A 19,637-nucleotide genomic window follows, 5' to 3' on the forward strand; every position below is an offset into this window, starting at 1 on the left:
TAAAAATGTGGATGTGTAACCGATGTGATTCTGCAATCTGTATACAGGGTAAAAATGGGAGTTCATAACCCACTTGAATCAAATGTATGAAATATGATATATCAAGAGCTTTGTAATGTTTTGAACAACCAATAAAAAAATAAAAGTTCTCTCTCTCTCAAAAAAAAAAAAAAGAAATATTTTATTTTTAATCAAGTTTATTTTAATACACATGAAAATATGTGTATGTTATTGTATGATATCAATTTATCATTTCCAGATAGCCAATCAATAATTAACATTTTCCGTACTTTCCTGCCAATAATAATAATTATTATTATTAATATTAAAAGAGTGAAGTTTATATTTTGGTAGAGAGCTACAAAGGAAGACAAATTATCTTTTGACATCTAAATCTCCACAATGTCTGGTATTAATAAAACACAGATTAGAAAGTAATATTAAGAAATAAGAGGGTAACTAAATAGAAATACATATTGGATTATTTTAATGTAAAGTTCATTAGAAAATAAAAAACATCTTAGTCCTACTAAAATGTATAAAAGATAGGATGCTGAATTATTACAGAGTATTTAATTTTGTTTCTGTGGAAAAGTAATATATGCAGAGTAAAAAACACAAAGAGCAATGAAAAAAAAATTTAGAGCAAATAATTTTTCCAAAACTGACCTCAGTCCTCCAAACCCTGCAAAGCAACAATTTGAGTATATCATCTTGGAAAGCATTTACACAAATGCAAGCAAATAAATTTATACATATATGTGATTTAAATATATATATATATGTGTATATATATGTGTATATATATATATACACACACATACATGCTTGCATTTATGGTGTTTTTTTTTAAGTTTCATTAGTTTTGTATCTTGAATTAATTAATGATGTATCTTGGAGTTAGTTTCATTTCTACACTTAGAAATATTTTTCAGTCTCTTTGTCCAGATTTGTTTTAATTTTATGTGTGTGAATAATAGACTCAATATCCTAAAATTCAGAAGTTGCTAAAATTGTAAAATATAAAGTTAGCTCTCTCTTCTCCTGCTTTCCAGTCTTATTCATTGGCAACAATCCTGTGACCAGTTATTTTGCTATCTTCCCAGAGATATTTCTATTTTATTAAAGCACATATAACCATGCATCTCAACATATACACACATAAATGCTAAAGGCTATGTAATATACACACAGTTTTTACTTTAAAAACAAAACCAGCTGAATGCTGTGGTGCATATCTATAATCCCATTGGCTGAGGAGGCTCAGGGAGGAGCGTCACAAGTTCAAGGACAGACTCAGTAACTTAGGGAGAGGAGACCTCATCTCAAAATAAAATATATAAAAGGACTGTGATATAGCTCAGTGGTAAAGCACCTCTGGGCCCAGCTCTCCACCCAAAACAAAACAATCCAAAACAAAACAAAACAATATGAAACAAAAAACTTTTCATAAAGATCATTCCCTTTTGGTATATACAGATCTCCTTCACATTTTTACAGCTGCGTTTCATGGTAGATGTACCATAATTTTTTTATCCAGCTCCTTGATGGGAACTTAGTTTATTTCTCATAGTCTGCTTTTGTGTAGAAGGCTTCAGTGCATATTTAAAACTATAAGCCAAAGCATCTGTAAGACTACATATAGGATATATTAGAAGTTGAATTACTGGAATTAAGGCTTATACAAAAACAGTTTTATAGATAATATCCAATTTCTCTCTTTATTCACTGTACAAATTTACATTTCTACCAGAAAATCATAAGGATGCTTCTTTTCCCACACTGTTTATAACATTGTTTGATTTCTTTTTCTTTTTCCACCTTGATTTTTAAAAACTTTTATCTTATTATATCTTTCTTTTGTATTTCTTTTTTTAATGAGTGAGGCTAAATATCTTCTCACATTTTTAAGCCAATTGCTTTTTCATTTCTGTGAACTTTCTTCTTACATGTTTTCAAGTTTCTTTTGGGCTTTTATTAATTTGATGGAAATATTATGATACTAGGTAATTTTTCTGCATGTGTATAATTGCATACATTTCTTTAATTGTCATGTAATTGAAATGTATTTTTCTCAGTCAAACTTTTTTTTTTTTTTGAGAGAGGGTACCATGGATTGAACTGAGGGGCGCTTGACCACTGAACCACCTCCCCAGCCCTAATTTGTATTTTATTTAGAGACAGAGTCTCACTGAGTTGCTTAGTGCCTGGGTTTTGCTGAGTCTGGCTTTGAACTCACAATCCTTCAAAACACTGGGATTACAGGTGTGCTCCACTGTGCCTGGCTCAGTCACACTTCTTATATGCGTTCAAACCCAGTAACTTTAAAAGAAAAAAAGGCTTCTGCTTTATATTTGAGTTATTTAATCATCTGAAATTTAATTTATAATCAAGTGTGGTATAGGAGTTCATTTTCCTCCAGATAGACAGTTGGTTGACCAATCATTTCAAGAATAATTTGTTTTTAATATAGTTTGAAATGTTAACTTTTTTGTATTCTAAGTTCCCAGATGTATTAGGAACTATCCCTGGGTTTTTATTTTCTTCCTTTGAAATTTCAGTACTTCCTTGAGGCAATATCCCATTTATTTATTCTGTCTAAACGATGGCTAATATCTAGAAATCCTAGATCCCCTACTACATTTTCACAATTTTTGGCTCTTCTTGTATGCATATTTTTCCAGAAGAATTTTTGAATTGACTCATATAAGTAAAAAATATCATAGATAGCTATAGAAGTAAATATAAACATAAGAGGTACCAATATTTAGGGGGTATTTTATTACATTTATTGGCTAACTTAAGAGGCATTGGCAGTGTTTTGATATTGGATGTTTCTATCCACCGCCCTCCCCCCCAAAAGTCATTCCTTCTAACTTGTAATGGTAGGAATGGAACCCAGGGCCTTTTATTAAAAAGGTGAGCACTCTACCACAGAGCTACATCCCGAACCCTTATACTTTTATTAACATTTATGTTTAAAGGAAATGTTTTAAAGTTGTTATAGATTTTTTTAAACAAATAACTCTTTATTTCCAATTTATCTTTTTGTTGTCATTTTAGATAATTTTCTTTTATAATGTTTCTAATTGATTGTTATGTATTTGCAAATCATCAGTCACACTATTAGATTCTTTGTTATTTTTAATTATTATTGTTATTTTTAGTGGTAGTAGGAGTAATAGTATTAATAATGTTGATCTACTTAGTTTGTCTAAGAAATTCAATGATAATACTTACAAAAAATGTTAATCTTTACTTAATCCTTTCCTGTTATCTGTCAATCCCAGATATAAACTATTTAGATTTCCTTTTTGGCTTAAGAGTTGCTTAAGATATATGTAATAAACTTCTGTGCTCTTAGTTTTGTTTGAATCGACTAAAACTTTTATTTCAATTGCATTATGCTCAGAAGATATGAAGATATTGTATATACTATTTTAATTTTAGAATTTATGAAGAATTTGGAGGGACTTCATAGATAGCTGTATAATAAATAGTCTTGGGCCAGCTGTAAAGAAGTTTTATTCTTTGTTTTCACATTTCACTGAGTGTGCTCTTTAGGGCTCTGTCTTCTTGATTTATTTTGTCCACATTATTTCTAATATTGAAAGAGTACTTAGTACTGTCTTTTAAAAATGATTTCTTCTTTTATTTCTTGATATTCTTGCATATGAATATTGATTGCACATTATTTGGTGCAAATATAATTTTAAATTTTTCAATTCATTTTAGCTAGTACTTTTTAGCCATATAAACTGCCTTATTTATCTCTTACTGCTCCATTTGTTGAATTTGATATTTTCAGATAGAAAGATTAAAGTCCAGAAGTTCTTTTTAGTTATACTCTATGACTTTGTCAAATTTTTACTTTTCATTATTTTTCCATGTATCTTCATGAGCACTTTGTAAAACACTCTGGGAATCACTCTCGTTTTAAAGAAGTTTTACACTTATTGATAAAAGTATTATTCCCAGAGACATAATTCTTTATGCTTTCTTTTTCTACTGCTTCTTTCTGTCTTTTCTTATAAGTAATATAATTTTGTCTTTGGGTTGATTTAGCTTTCTCCTTAGATTTTGTTTTGGAGATTGATTTAATCTTTGTATCATTGCTACTCAGGCTAGTCTATGAACTAGTGATAGTTTGCAAACTGTTGGTTACTAATCTATTCTGAAATAAGTATAAGCATGGAGAAGACGATTTTAGAAACCATAGAATTGGCATCTGATACATCCTGGCATGTGATAATTTGACAACACGTTGATGAACTGGAAGCATTGACTAGATGAGTCACAGGGACCAAGACATGCATAGTAGGGGGGAATCACAACACAAGGCATAATTTTTAAGTTAAAATTTTCAACAGCAAAGGGTACATAGATAAACTAAAAAAAATGCAGGAATCATCAAGGAAATTTTTAAAAATTAGATCAGAACTTTTCTAGATATTATTGCATATTTTATAAATTATAAACAATTATGAATAAAGTTGCTGGTAATTTTGTTAGTGAGCATCTACAAAAACCATTATCAGAAGATTCATATGCTTGATAAAACATTTGAATTTTATTTTCAATAAATATTTTCACAGATAAGAAATTCATATAACTGTTTCTTTTATTGAAAAATGACTTAAATTTAATTGTTCATTATAAATTATTGGAATGACTATTGATGAAAGATGAAGTTTAAAAATAAATAATAAATACAAATTTAATAAAGCACATTTATAAAAGCATTTTATATTTTGATTTATAAAATAAACAAAACAAATAAATTAGAAAGTTGTGAGGCAACACTTCCTTTCTTTTGTACAGGGGTAAAAATGAATACTCTGAATTTCTGAATGTGGCTTCAGAATATTTTCATTCTTTCTAGCTATATTGAATTTTTAAAATCATTCCAGTTTTAAAACTGGCTTCTCTATTATAAGTACTAGTAAAGTAAAACACAAAGCAACTTATACATGCATTGTCTATTATAAGTAACACATTGTCAATCCAACCAAGAAAGACACTCATTTGTTGCATTAAAAATTTTAAATATTCAGAAATACAGTGTCTGTTTAAAGCATTTATTTAATGTCATGATTCACTATACTATCTTAGATTTTTGCTTAGTTATTTTTACAAAACAATAAAAGCAGTAGTATAGCAATTCTTTCCTTGTATTATTTATATTATATTATATTATATTATATTATATTATATTATATTATAGCAATTCTTTCCTTGTAATCAATACAGACTATATTCAGTTTGTTGTTCTTTTCCTAATTTTGTTGTTTATATTTTTCAGGTAACATTCACTATACTGTGATCTTATGTTTTTTGACTCTAACAGCATAATTTGGGATTGTATTTAGTAGATCTCTTTTTCTCAGTAATTTTTTGTTTGAGCTACATTATGATTTATCCATACAGTTCAGCATTCCATCCAATTCACATACTCTAAATTTCTTAGTAAATTTATACAGTTTTTAAACATCACTATAATCTAGTTTTAGAACACTAACCAAAAAGTTCTGTGTTTCCATCCCCAGCTTTAGATAAGTGCTGGTCTGCTTTCCTTTCTGTAGTTTCGTCTTCTTTAGACATTTCTTATAAATGGAATGATACAATAAGAAATCTTTTGTATCTTGCTTTTTTCACTCAGCCTAAGGATTTGAGCTTTTTTCATATTATGGCTTGTACAATTTTTTTTTCACACAAATCAGCTTTTATTGTTAGCATTATCATCTTTTGTACAAAATGTTTATTATGATGGTTCAAATCTAGCTTTATTCACATATCCTCAACTACCAAAAATATTTCTCTGCTTCTTGGCTCCCATTTTATTCACTATCCCCGAGTTCCAGCCTGCAGAGCGAAGCCCACCCCTAAGGGCAGAGGGTTCTGTTCCTTCAGGCAGGCCGCATGTCACTCGAGCTGGCTAAGGCTCTCCTGTCTAGAGAAATTACCAAATCGCAGTGGGTGGGATTTTATTCTTACCATAGAGTAGGTGGGATTTTACGGGAGCCTCTTCCCCCAGGTTGTAGATCAGAGGCAGAGTTATGTGCTTGTGCTTCACCTGGGGGAAGGTGAAGTTCCTGTGCCACAGGTTCCAGGCTCGAGCCCCCAGCCCTTCTGTCATGGTCAAAAATTGGAAGAGGTGGCTAGTTTTGTGGCTCTACCCAAAGCAAGGCCAGCCCACTTGGTCTTTCCAATTAAAGGAGCTACCAACTAAATCAGGATGGTGTTAAGAAATTTTGCAAACTTTCAGAACCAACCTGGCCTTGAGTGACCTGGGTACAGCTGGGACAGGCATGGGGTACAGCTGGGACAGGCCAGCCTTCTTCACAGAATGCACCAGAAGTCACATTTCCAACCACCAGCTATATCTGTGCACAAGCTGTCCTTGGAGGTGAGGCAGCAACATTTGTATGCTGTTAGAACCCCTGACTCTTGCCTTCCCTGTGTACCTAGGAGGTGGGGGAAAGTACCAGTACCCACAGCTTTGTGAGGGCCAAGCTCTGAGGGTGCCGGTGCCCAGAAGGTCTGAGTGTTCCTTACTCTGAATGGTGATTCAGAGTAAAGGGATCCAGATGAGCTGTGCAGGTTTGGCTGGACCCACAATACAAGAAAACTTTGGCAACTTGTCCACATCTCAACTTCAGCCTTGGAAAATCAGGATGCCACAGTCTTCAGGGCATCTGGGGCTAAGGCACTTGGTGCCAGCCAGCCTGCCTCATGGCCGTGGTCTTGGCACGGGCACAACAAAGCAACCCCAGGCAGGTGCGCTCCTCCTCCTGCACAGGGTGTGCTGTCATTGCCTCAAAGGACCTTCCATGCTTGAAGTGGGTGTGACACCAAAACTGGGGAATGAAACTATTTATAAGGGGCCCTTAGTACAAACTTGAACAGACTTGTAGGTTTGTCTATTTCAAAAACAGAAGATTCCATCCATGACAAAAGCAAAGGAAATCAGATTGCATTGGCTTTTCTCAGTTTTGGAGGAAGTGTGCATGGAGAAGCTACAGGAGTGGAAACCCAAGTTGGTTCCCATTGAATAGCAGCACTGCCTAATCCAGGGCTGTGGGAGCACCTACCTCTGGCTCCGGGATGGCTAGAAATGGTGCTATTTGGGGGGATTTGCAATAGCAGAAGACCTCGTCTTCCCTTTGATGCCTCATCACACAAATAGAAATCCCTAAGCAACTGACCACCCCCAAGCCCAGCAGAGGGGCTGCTTCCAGAGACAAGGTCAGCAGCCTGTTTCTTAAAGATTCACTTGCAAGAAATACAAATGCTAGTTAGATATTTCCTAGACCCTGGTTATTTACCAGATTAGAATCCTCTCTAGTGTTTAATCCTGCATCAAATACAGAAAGGCAAACCATCGGCTTCAAGAGAGTCAGGGTTTGTGTTCAGAGAGGAAATGATCTAGAAAGAATCTCTGTTTTAGGAGGACCCGGCACACTGGCTGTAGCTGTTTAAGGAACAGCCTTGGACATTTCCAGATGCTCCAGAGGTGGAGAGCACGGAGGGTGGTCCAAGGAGTCTTTGCTGTGCGCTCAGCACATCAGCAGATGATATGCTGTGGAGATGGGACCCAGGGACCACAGCTGCACCGGGCTCACATGGCACTTGGAGCCAGGCTGCCTGGGAGGCCCGGGCACCCAAGCACGCTCCTTGCTCAGAGACCCAGGACCCCAGCTAAGTGGTGCGGATCAGGGCCACCCCTCCCTCTCCTCCTGGGAGATGCCCAGCACGGACTTGTGGGGGATCCCGCACTCCTGCAGCGATCTGGTGAGGTCAGAAAACCGTCTCCGGGGCACCTCCATGGTCTCAATGCTGCAGCCTCGGTAGGTCGCTTTGTTCCTCTGCTCAGCCACGGCCACCACCGTCTGTAAGTCATCAGTTGGCCGGAAATGACGGATGAACCTTTGGCCTGAGGGCGATCGGACAGCGAGCAGCAGCCTGGGTTCTTGGTCTGAGGGTTCCTCCAGGTTTCGATCCTGGGAGGGGCCCTGCTTCTTGGTTCCAGTGGCAAACTTCCTCTCCAGGGCACCAGCGCAAGCTCTGGAATCTTCTTTGCTTGGCTTCACAGTGCAGGCCTCCTCTTGGTAAAGGGCCCGGATGCTGCTCAGTTGCAGTGAGCTGGCCTTTTTGGCTACTGTGTCCACAGCCCCCTCCTGGAGGCGCCTCCTGCTGATGGAAGGCAGGACGGGGTACTTATTGAGGGAAGAGGAAGCCGCGAGGGGCCCCTGCTGCAGCAGTTCAGGGATCTCCTCGAAGGCCCTCTGGGCTGGAGAAATGGGCGCACAGGCTCCTGGCTTCTGGCTGCCAGGAGACTCGCAGGGAATGGCTGGTGGCCGGCGGGGGGGAGGGGGAGGGGGAAGCAGTGCGCTGGGGGCTGTCCTCCTTCCCCTGGGGTTTGTGCAGAGTGGGCCGTGTCTGGCCCTTGGCAGACTTGGGCCTGATGACATGCATTTTGAGGGAGTTTGACTGCCAAAGAAAGCTGCCAGTTGCAATGCCAACGACGCGCTGGCCATTGCTTCTCAGGACCCCTCACCGCTCCGCTCCATCCACCTTGTACAATTTTTTTAAATTATTCAATCTTATTTCATTTTGTGGGTATGTCATATTTTATTTATCCATATCTTTTTATTTATCCAGTTGATGCATACTGGGTTTTTTTTAGTTGTTGGCTATTGTGAATAGTGCTGCTGCAAATATTCACATGAAAATTTTGATTGCCATTGGATACACATCTAGGATTAAATTGCCGTGTCCTGTAAAGTGTACACTTAACTTTCTAAGAAACTCTTTTCCAACATGGTTGAACCATGCGTCTTTCAGGCAATAATGTATGAGGGTCTAATTTCTCCATATCTTTATCAACACCTTGCATTGTCAGCCTTTTTTACTTTGATCATTCTAGTGAGTTTATTGTGGATTTATTTTTACCTTTTAAAAGAATAATGATGTTGAACATCTTTTCCTATAAATCTATAACCTATGTCTTTCAATCTATGTGTCAGTTGGGAAGCACTTCAAAGTTTAACCAGTTCTGACTCCAGAATTTCTGCCTTGGACCCACAGTTGGCAAAAATACTATTTTTATTAGCAGAATTTGTTGCAGGAACTTGAACATATCCAGGCAGGACGAATAGGTAGTCCTGCCATTCTTATCTGAAACTATATCGATTTTTTCAGGATAAATATTTTGCAGTTTGTTGTCTCTTCCTTTCCATAGCCCTGAATGTCCATTTTAATAGTCTTATATAATTTTATACTTGTTTTCATATGTGTGTGAAGGGAAATCTTAGTTCTTCTTCACACCATTATGGCCATAAGTTTCATCTTTGATAATTAATTTTGCTACAATTTTAGCAAAAGTATCAGTCTGTGATGGATTGAAAATTTTAAAAAAGAGAGAAAGAAAGGAAATCTGGTCCTTCATCACAGTTTGAGAAGCTTTGCTTCCTATTAATCACTAAGTCTCTTTCCTTCACGTGTTACCTATTTACTTCCTACTGTGACTAATTACGTAGTTGGTTATTTTAATTACTCCCCCTTCTTTCTCTCCCTTTCTCACTTGATTTCAGAAAGCTAATTTATTTTTAGAGTATTTAGCCTTATGTACTTAAATTAATATACAGATATTTTTATTTCTTCTTTAGCAACTTTAAATATTAATTTCAAACCCGGCCACTAGAGAGAATAAAATCAGCCCATTCCAACCTCCACTTGTTTCTCATTTCATTTTTAAATTAGTTAATAAGAAGGTGTCCATATCTTCAACATTTGCAACATTCACAATTCTGTAATCCCAATCTTGTTTTCCTTAATATAAAACCAAAAATAAAATAGATTCAATGATCACTATCAGTCTTTTGTTGTTGTTTTGTGATTTACATAAATGTCACTTGTGGTGGATAGCAAACTCTTTTTCAAAAGGGATGCATGAAAAATAGATTAACCAAGTCTTTGCATAATTTGTTACCCACATTTGAGAATGACCAAATTTGGGGGCCATGTTTTTTGTCCATTAGGATTTTGTAGATGTTGTTTACTAGCATTTAAGATGATTCTAGAATAAAAGGTTGTACTGACATTTTTTCTCTTTTGGTTAGTTGATCTTTGTATATAGAAATTCAATAATTTTAGTAAGGTATGTTTTAAGGTTATTCACTGTATCAATCTTTTTTGTTACATGCCATGCTTTCAATCTATAAAGAACTTTCTTACTATAAAAATGTACTTTACATATTTTCCCTGTATTCTGATTCTTCTGTTTTAAGGACACAATATGCATATGATAGATGTCTTTTTCACTTACATTCCTTAACTTTTTTACCATTTTTATTGTTTTTGCACTTCCATTTTTCTTTATATACCTTCTAAAGCCCCATCCTTCTTCTGTTCTATGTTGTTTTTCAGTTGTATCTATTCTCTTTTGAGCCTCGTCAACTGTACATCATTTCTCTGATGTTTCTATTTGTACTTGTTCTATCTTTTCTTTATTTCTTTTGGTACTGGGAATTAAGCCCAGGGGCACTTAGCCCTTTTTTCAACCCGTGCCCTTTTTTCAGACTTTATTTTGAAACAGGTTTATTCTAAGTTGCTTTCACTACATCGCTGAGGCTGGTTTCAAATCTATGATCCTCCTGCCTCCCCCTCCTAAACTGCTGGGATTACAGGCATGCACCACCATGCCAGGCTTTACTTTTTTACTGAGCTCTGTCAACTTAAATTCCATCTCCATCTATTGTACACTACTTCAAACCTGAGCAATTACATCTCAGGTTTTACTCCTTATTCTACAGACAACTGATTTCTTGATTTTATAAAATTTATGAAAATGTATTTCAGTCTAAATTTTCTTCTCTTCTATGATAAATTTTTTTTCTGGTGAGAGTTCCTCTTTCATTGTTTCTCTCTCTCTCTCTCTCTCTCTCTCTCTCTCTCTCTCTCCCCCCTCCCCTTCCTTCCCTCTCTGCCCCTCCCTCCATCCTTCTTCTATGTAAAAATTAACTTTACATGGATTTTTTTTGGCATTCCATTGGTAGTTACTAAAATTATAAAGTAATGATAGTAATGACTATAATGAGAGACAGAACGGTAACCAGGGATATATACTAGGCTATCTTAAATTCTTGTGTTGCAAAGTAGAGTGTGTAAGTATGATGTCTTAGCCTTTATTTTTTCACTGTTTGCAGAGATCCACGGGGCTGCCACATCAACAGTGGTAAAAACTCTCCTTTTCCTGTGTTATGATCACCTGAGAGGCTGCTTGACCCTACTCAATATTTGGTTCTGTTGTGCCTGTGACATCACCAGCTTGTGTATAGGCTTATTGTTCATATAGCAGGTCCCTAGGGAAAGCAGCATTTGAGAGAGCAGAGAAAGAAGGCTGGTTGTACACTTTGCTGTGGTTGTGTGGGTCAGGGATGAGAGGTCCTATACACAGCCCAGGGTTTCCATGGATTGAACCTCCGGCGATGCCAAAGGAGGAAAGAATACTAGGTCTTCTTATCAAGTTTGTTCACATTGGGGCATAAAGGAAAAAGGAAAGGGTGTGGCTTGGAAGTTGTGGGCAGTAAAAAAAATTGGAGCCTGATTTCTCATCTATACCCTGTCACATTGAGAAAAGGCATCCTGTCCTGCTAGTGTCATTCCACTGTGTAATTCCCTGTGAAGTTTCCCCTTGTCCCACCTTCACCTTTGCTACACAGATCTTCCAGCCTTACTTTTTTTTTTTTCTTGCAAAGGAAGCAATGCTGAATTTATATAGCATTGTGTTTTATTACTCACCAAGTAAATCTGTCGGAGTTTGCACAAATCTGCAGTAGTAGTGTTCAGTCTCATCTTCCTACACCTCCTTATTTTTTGGTCACATTTTTAAAAATCAGTGTATTATAATCATACATTATGATGGGATTTATTGATACATATTTATATATTCACACAATATAATAATATAATTTGGCCAATATTGTTCCCCAGCACTTCTCCCTCCCTCCCTACCTTCCACCCTGTGGTCCCTTTACTTCACTGATCTCTCTTTAATTTTTATGAGAATCTTACACCCTCCACCTTTTCTTCCCTTTTCCTCTCTAGAATCCACATATGATTGAAAACATATGACTCTTGACCTTCTGAGTTGGTTCATTTCTCTTAACGTGATGGTCTGAAGTTCTATCCATTTTCCTGCAAATGACATAGTTTCCTTTTTTTTAATGACTAAATAAAATTCCATTGTGTGTATGTCTGTCTGTCTATCTATCTATCTATCTATCTATGTACATATGTGTGTGTGTATAAATGGTATATATATGTGTGTGTATATATATGGTATATATATGTGTGTGTATATATATGGTATATATATGTGTGTGTGTGTGTGTGTGTGTGTATATATATATATATATAATTATTCAGTCATTAAGAAAAAGGAAATTATGAACATAATGTATTTTATTGGATATTTGTTATTTGCTTAACTCTGTGGAATAGCTCTTACCATCCTCAACTTTCAGGTAGGAAAACTGAATCTCCAACTATAAAACTTTCCCAAGGTTATTAAATAAAATCTTGAGCTTAATTTTGACCCTCAACCAGTTTGACTATAAATTTTATTCTATTTTGTTTTAAGTTAGAATTTCAAAGCCTATTAAAACAAACAAACAAACAAAAAAAAAAAACAAAGAAAAAATCTTTATCCTGGAGGAATGACATGAAAACTCAGATCATGGGGTATAACCCAGTGTAAGCATTGGATCACTTCAGAAAAATTCATAGAATCGCCTTATGTTTTTTGATATAAATATCTTCTCTCTGATATTAGTTTTATAACTTCAATTTATACCTATAATTTTAAACTTGACAGTTTCTTATATCATCAAAAAAATTTTAGGAACTCATCAAATGAAAAAATCATATCTCCATGTTGTTTTTCAATGTAATAATATAAAAAAATCTTAAATAAAGGAAGAACTGAATTTACATACCCAAAATCAAGATTGAATTCTAATACATATTGATTTAAGATATTATATATCAATAATATTATTGATATATTCTGTATAAATTACTGCAATTCAAGTGAAAACCAAGGATTTTTTTTTCAAGCAGAAATTATCTGGAGACCTATAAAAGGGGAAATGTCCATTGGGCCTTAGTTTTTTATTTTTTATTTTTGTATGTATTTAATTGTTCTTTTTTGTTTCTTTGTGATTTTTGTTTGTTTGTTTGTTTTCTGAGATGGATTCTCCCTATGTTATCCAGGATGGTCTCAGTTCCTGAACTCAGATGAATAGCTTCCTGAATAGCTGGGACTATAGACATGTAGCACTACGCCAGACTTGACCTACAATTTTTAAATAGAAATATTCAAAATAATTGGGATATACCTAAATGAAAATATAGCCAATAATAATTACAATAAAATCACTTTGAATCATTATTTCCTTCAATTTCACACACTATTGATACACATTCTTAATCATGAAAGAACTTTTTAATAATGAACTCAAGACTCTTGTTTTTAAGACAATTCAGATGAGATATGAGTTTAAATTAAAAATTCAGGAATGAACTCTTAGAAAAAAGACTACTGGTGAGTACTGAATTTATTTAAGTCTCAACAACCATGGGAAAGATGGTTACAAAATAGAGTATAAATTCAATAAACCTTGACAATTTAAAGCTAATAAAAATCAGGATGAAGAAAGTTTTCCTGACAGTATGAGAGTGTCAATTATCTGATATTTCATAAAAGAAAGTCAATATATATTACCCATATTTGAAATGTGTAATATACAAATATGACTTCATCTTCTTAATTTTGATATCTCTTCTAAACTAAGACAGTTTTATTTTTAGATGACAATGTTTTATGAGTTAATCAATTCCTTCAGTTTCCTTTTAAAATCTCATTTTGCTCAATTCAAATAAAATACAATATTTATCTTAAAATAATTTATATAATGCAATCCAATTATTTACAAATTTATTTTAACATTTTCACTTATCTACATACATACATCTGTGAAATACTAATAACTTGGGGTTGGGGTTGTGGCTCAGTGGTGGAAAGCTTACCTAGCACATGTAGGGTGCTGAGTTTGATCCTCAGTAACACATAAAAATAAATAAAAGTGTTGTGTCCATCTGAAACTAAAAGAAAAAAAAGTAAGAAGTTTTCAGGTGTATGTCTAGGTGAGTAGTATATTTTATGGAATTTAAAAATATGTCTTCTTTGGAATCCTCTGTATAGATTAGTTTCTTATAAAAAAACTGTGATTTTTTGCAAAAATATTATTTTATAAGATAGGTACTAAAAGTTAAAACAAAACAAAAATGAACTGAATGAATCATTTTTTCTTTAAACAATGGGCTGTAATATATGATTTATGCTATTTCCATTCGTCATGTGTTTATTGCAGTTGTTAATTGTGTCCATAATAATGCTGTTAACAGCCCACGCCTAAACTAAGGGTCTTAGTTTGACTTTGATTATATTTTGACTCTGACTCTTTTGACTTTGACTATAAAGTGAAGATTAGATGCAGTTCTTCTGGAAGCATTTCTCATTTCTCTGGCTATCGAGTGTATTCTTCGCATAGTAAATGACAGAGGAGCAAGAGCTAAGCAGCAAATGAAAACAGATGAATGCTTCTTCAGACTTTGGCTCAGAAGTGACCACATTCCATTAGCCTAAACAATTCATAGCACCAAGACCAACATTAATAGAGCAGGGAAATACTCTGTGTTGGGGGAGGATGATAAATATTTGTTGAAAAAAAATCCAATTTATCACAGTCATTGATCCAATATTCAAACTAATGTATAACTACAGCTCAGTGTTGTCTATCTTGAGATTAAAAGAGTGTTTTCTGGAGCTGACATTTGGCTGATGGTAACTGGGATTTCACTGAGCACATGGGCGGAGTGGGGGTTGTAAAATGTTTAGCCAAATGAAACACTCTGAAAAGAGTTTCATTTGTGGGAAGGAGTACAATGTGTTGATGGCACATTCTCTAATTTAGAAATAGGGACAATATGATTTTAGGTCAACTTTCAACAGAGGAAAAATATCAGTCCTCAGAAAGTTAGGTTGCCAAATGACAAATTCATCAAAAGGTAATTTGCTAAAAATCAATGTGTACCAATAATCAAGTCACAATTTTTAAAACTTCAAGCAGGATTTCTGTTACATGATAGCTTCTATAAACTTTGAGGATATTTTTTTACACTTTATTTTTACTCTAATTTTTAATATATTATTGCTATTTTGCTGAGGCTGGGCAAAGTTTAATGTATTCATTTTCTTTTCTGTGCTTTGAATCCTTGGCTTTTGAAAATGAAAATACCTTGCATACTTTTGATTTTAGCTCCTTCATGTTTTGAATATCAATCAAGACATTTTTTCTCAAAAAAGAGTTGAAGTCTTCTAATAATTTGCAATCTAATCTTTTCTTTAATATATTTAGTTCATACATATCATCTTCACTTACTTGATTAGATGAATATTTACATTTATTTTGAAAATGTGAAGCATGCTAAATATCTGAAATGTGAAACACACTCAGTAGATAAATTCATTTGAGAATGCAGGGTGAATTGATTTTGGAGAAATAAAGTAAACTAAACATAGTTAAAACTTTGAAAAATATTAAATGGTAATTTACTTTATTCTATGAAGATAAATTCATAAAACTTTACATATAATTAATGGAAGCATACTTTAAATTTTGGGAGCTCTCTATGTGTATGTATGTGTGTATATTTTGGTTCTGAAGTTTGAACCCAGGAACACTTTACCACTGAGCTACATCCCCTCATATTGAGAGAGGCTCCCATGGAGTTGCTGAGGCTGAACTTGAACTTGCAAACTTCCTGCCTCAGCCTCCCAAATCACCGAGATTACAGATGTGCACTGTAAAAGCATATGTATTTCAACATGACTTTCATATTTACACTAAATCAATATACCTGGTAAAATAATTTATTGATTAATTAATTCATATCTCTGTCAGCTTTTTTTAAATTTTATTTATTTATTTTTGTGGTGCTGAGGATTGAACCCAGGGCCTTGTACATTCAAGGCAAGCAATCTACCAACTGAGCTATATCCCCACCCCTGTTTGTTTATTTATTTTTTAATGTGGTGCTGAGGATCGAACCCAGGGCCTTGAATGTGCTAGTCAAGCACTCTACCGCTGAGCCACACCCCCAGCTTATTTTTAAAGTGAGATCCTACTATTTGCCTAGGCTGGTAATGCGACTCTGGCCCTCCCAGTCATATAGATGGTTTGATAAATAAGGAACCTTGGGTGTTTGGTCGGCTACTGGTTTTATTCCTCATGAAATGTATCCCTTCACAGTCTGTTTGAAATGTGATTTGTTTCATTTTGGTTTACATTTTGTTGACTTTTGTTTTAGTCAGCTTTTTCGCTGCTGTGACTAAATAAAGGATCTGACCAGAACAACACTGAAGGAAGAGCAGTTAATTTGAGGGCTCAGGGTTTCAGAGGTCTTAGTTCATAGAAGGCCTGCTCCATTTCTCAGTGCTCCAGGTGAGGCTGAACATCAAGGCAGGACAGGGTGGCAGAGGGAAGTCACTAACATCAGGGTGATCAGGAAGCAGAGACTCCACTCTCCAGATACAAATATATACACCAAAGCCACACCCCAATTCCCACCTCCTCCAGCCACATCCTACCACTTCAATTACCACTCACTTAATTCCAATCAGGTGATACTTCACTGATTGGGTTAGGACTCTCACAACCCAATCATTTCTCCTCTGAACATTCTTGCATTGTTTTACACATGAGTTTTGGGGGGACACCTCACATCCAAACCATAACAACTTTGCTGCAGTGCTTTTGGAAGACATGGAATGGTAACAACTCCTTCATTATTTCATCCCAATAGTTACACGTTCCTGTTTCTTTAAATCTCCAGAAAACAGTGTAAATTACTGATTATTAGATTTGTTTTTCTTGTCCTCAGGACTTGCTTTTCTGAATCACAGAACATGCTGCATTTCTCTGCATCCGCCCTTTTTCTTTTACTACATTGTACTTTTATAAAATCAATATAAAATGTGAAGAAATATATGAACCTAATTTAATATACTTGAATTTCGTCTTTCATATAGAAAATAAGGTTCTGTCATGTATAGTTGTATTTGTTTTCATTTCTTTCTTATAATGATGATTTTACTCAATGGATCTTATAATGATGATTTTACTCAATGTTTGTTCCAACACACTAAGTAAAATTATTTTACCCACATTTCAAATTTTCTATGGATTTTTAATATCTTATAACCAATTTTAGAGTCTTACTGTTATGTAACCTTTTGCTCATTACTCACACTTGAATTTCTGTGCCAAGTTTATTCTCCTTTTAGTCATAATTTTCACAGTTTTTCTTTAGAACTTATAACAGAATAAGCAGCAAAACTTTTTTTTTGCTTTGTCTATAGATAAATTTAAAAATAAGTTTTTATTAATGTCAGTCCTTTCGTAAGTTTGGTTTTACTTGATTACTAAATTTCTATGAGATATTCTTAAACTTCACTGTGCTACAATAGTTTCTTTTTCTATATTATTTGGCCCTAAAACATATTTTAGGTTTTTATTTTCATATATTTAATTTATTATATTTTTTAACAGTTTTTTAGATTGAATATTGATGTTTACTTTTATTTTTTCTTACAGTTACTTAGGCTTCCTGAATAGTTATCCTCTTTTATTATGGTATTTTTTTCTTCTTAATTGACATCATTAAAAGGCAATGGTGTTTCATAATCTTATTTTGTCTTATTCTTAAAAATAATAGTCATTTCAGACATTTTTGGTTATTTTAGTAAAAAGCTACAAGTTTTTTCTGTCGGTGATACTTGAAAATATATATTACATGAAATTCTTTTTGTGTATAAAATTTTTGATCAGTTCCTCTATTAGGCAAATAGATTTTTTTTCCTAGAGAACTATACATGTGTAATATATCAAGTTATTTTATAAAATATTAAAGTACCAAATAAACACTGTTTTCTCTGAGAGTTATATTTATTCAGTTTTTGAAACAATTAGATTGTGGTCTCCTGTATTGTTAATACTTTAGCATCCAACTATCATCCCTTTTCTGTCAGATGAGCTATTTTGAAGTTTCATTCTTTAACTTTGGTGTTCAAAAATTTTCTACTAAGTGCTTCAAAAAATATGTACCCTACTTCAAGATTTTGTGTGAGTTGAATTTTAAGATTCATATATTTAATGAATTATGAAAATATCTTAGCTAATATGTTTTCAAGTATTATAATTGATCCAATATATCTTTACTGTCTTTGCTTATGCATAAGTAAGATACTTAAATAAGATTTTCTCATTTTAGCTTCTTTGTCTCTTAAATCCTCTCTTTTAATATTTTTAAAGTTTTATATCATTGTGCTGCATTCTGTGCAACTTTAAAGATGTATTTTATGATTATGTATTTTCTTTTTGGCTATATTTTATCTGATATTAAATTATTCATTAACATTAACATTTTCAATTAATTTATTTTGTATTAATAGACTTCACTTTTATGCAGTTTTAGGTTTTCAGAAAAATGGAGCAGGAACTAGAGACTCCCTGCCTCTGCCCACAAGGTCTCTTATTAACATAGTGCATTGGGTACATTTGTTGTAATTGATGACATTGTTACTGTACATTAGGGTACATTTCTTGTGATTGATGACATTGTTACTTACTGTGGTCATAATTTACATTAGGGTTTTGTACAGTTTTATAAAGTTTTATAAATGTACAAAATTATGTGTTCTTTGTTATAAAATCATACAGAATAATTTCACTGCCCTATCACTTCTCCCCTATTCATTTCTCCATCCTCACTTCCCCTTCCCAAGACCAGGGCAACATGCATCTTTCTGCTCTCTGTATTTTCCTTTTCTGGAATATTACATAATTGGAATTACACAGAGTATAACATTTGATTGGCTTCTTTCACTGTAATATATATTTAAGATTCCCTCTTATCTTTTCATGGCTTGAAGTTCATCTCTTTTTGTCACTAGGTAACTAAGATTCCATTATATGAATGAACTACAATTTCTTTATTCATTCACTTACTGCTTGTTTCCAAGCTTGGCAATTATGAGCAAGTTTGGTATAATAAATTTCTGGTAACTACTAAGAAGCATTATTGCTGGATAGCCTAGGAAGACATCATTCACCTTTGTTAAGATGTTGCAAATTTTCTTCCACAGTGTCTCTATTGGTTTGCATTCCACTAGCAATGGATAAGCATGCCTGTTGCTCCACATCCTCACCAGCATTTGGTTTCAGTGTTTAGGGTTTTAACTATTCTAATAGCCATGGAGTGGCACCTCATTGTTGTTTTAATTTGAAATTCCCTGATGCCATTAAATTTTGAGCATTTTCATATGCTTACTTGCCATCTCTACATCTTAGTAATAAGGCATCAGTTCAGATATTTTGCCCATTTTTAAAAAAAATATTTTTTAGTTGTCAATGGACCTTTATTTTTATGTGGTGCTGAGGATTGAAACTAGTGCCTCCCACCTGCTAGGCAAGTGTTCTACCACTGAGCCATAATCCCAGCCTCAATTACCC

The 19,637-nt window shown here is 34.3% G+C and overlaps 1 protein-coding gene across 1 annotated transcript; it reads right to left on the minus strand.

Annotated features, from left to right (window-relative positions):
- Positions 1 to 6,214: 6,214 nt before the first annotated feature.
- LOC107148975 (UBX domain-containing protein 10-like) lies at positions 6,215 to 19,327 on the minus strand. The gene is given in 3 exon segments (XM_015493766.2): positions 6,215 to 8,357; positions 8,359 to 8,539; positions 19,134 to 19,327. Coding segments are annotated over 3 exon segments (1,020 nt in total). The 3' UTR covers positions 6,215 to 7,712.
- Between the last annotated feature and the right edge of the window lie 310 nt (positions 19,328 to 19,637).

Source organism: Marmota marmota, unplaced genomic scaffold (assembly GCF_001458135.2).
Source record: "Marmota marmota marmota unplaced genomic scaffold, marMar, whole genome shotgun sequence".
Taxonomy (NCBI): Eukaryota; Metazoa; Chordata; class Mammalia; order Rodentia; family Sciuridae; genus Marmota; species Marmota marmota.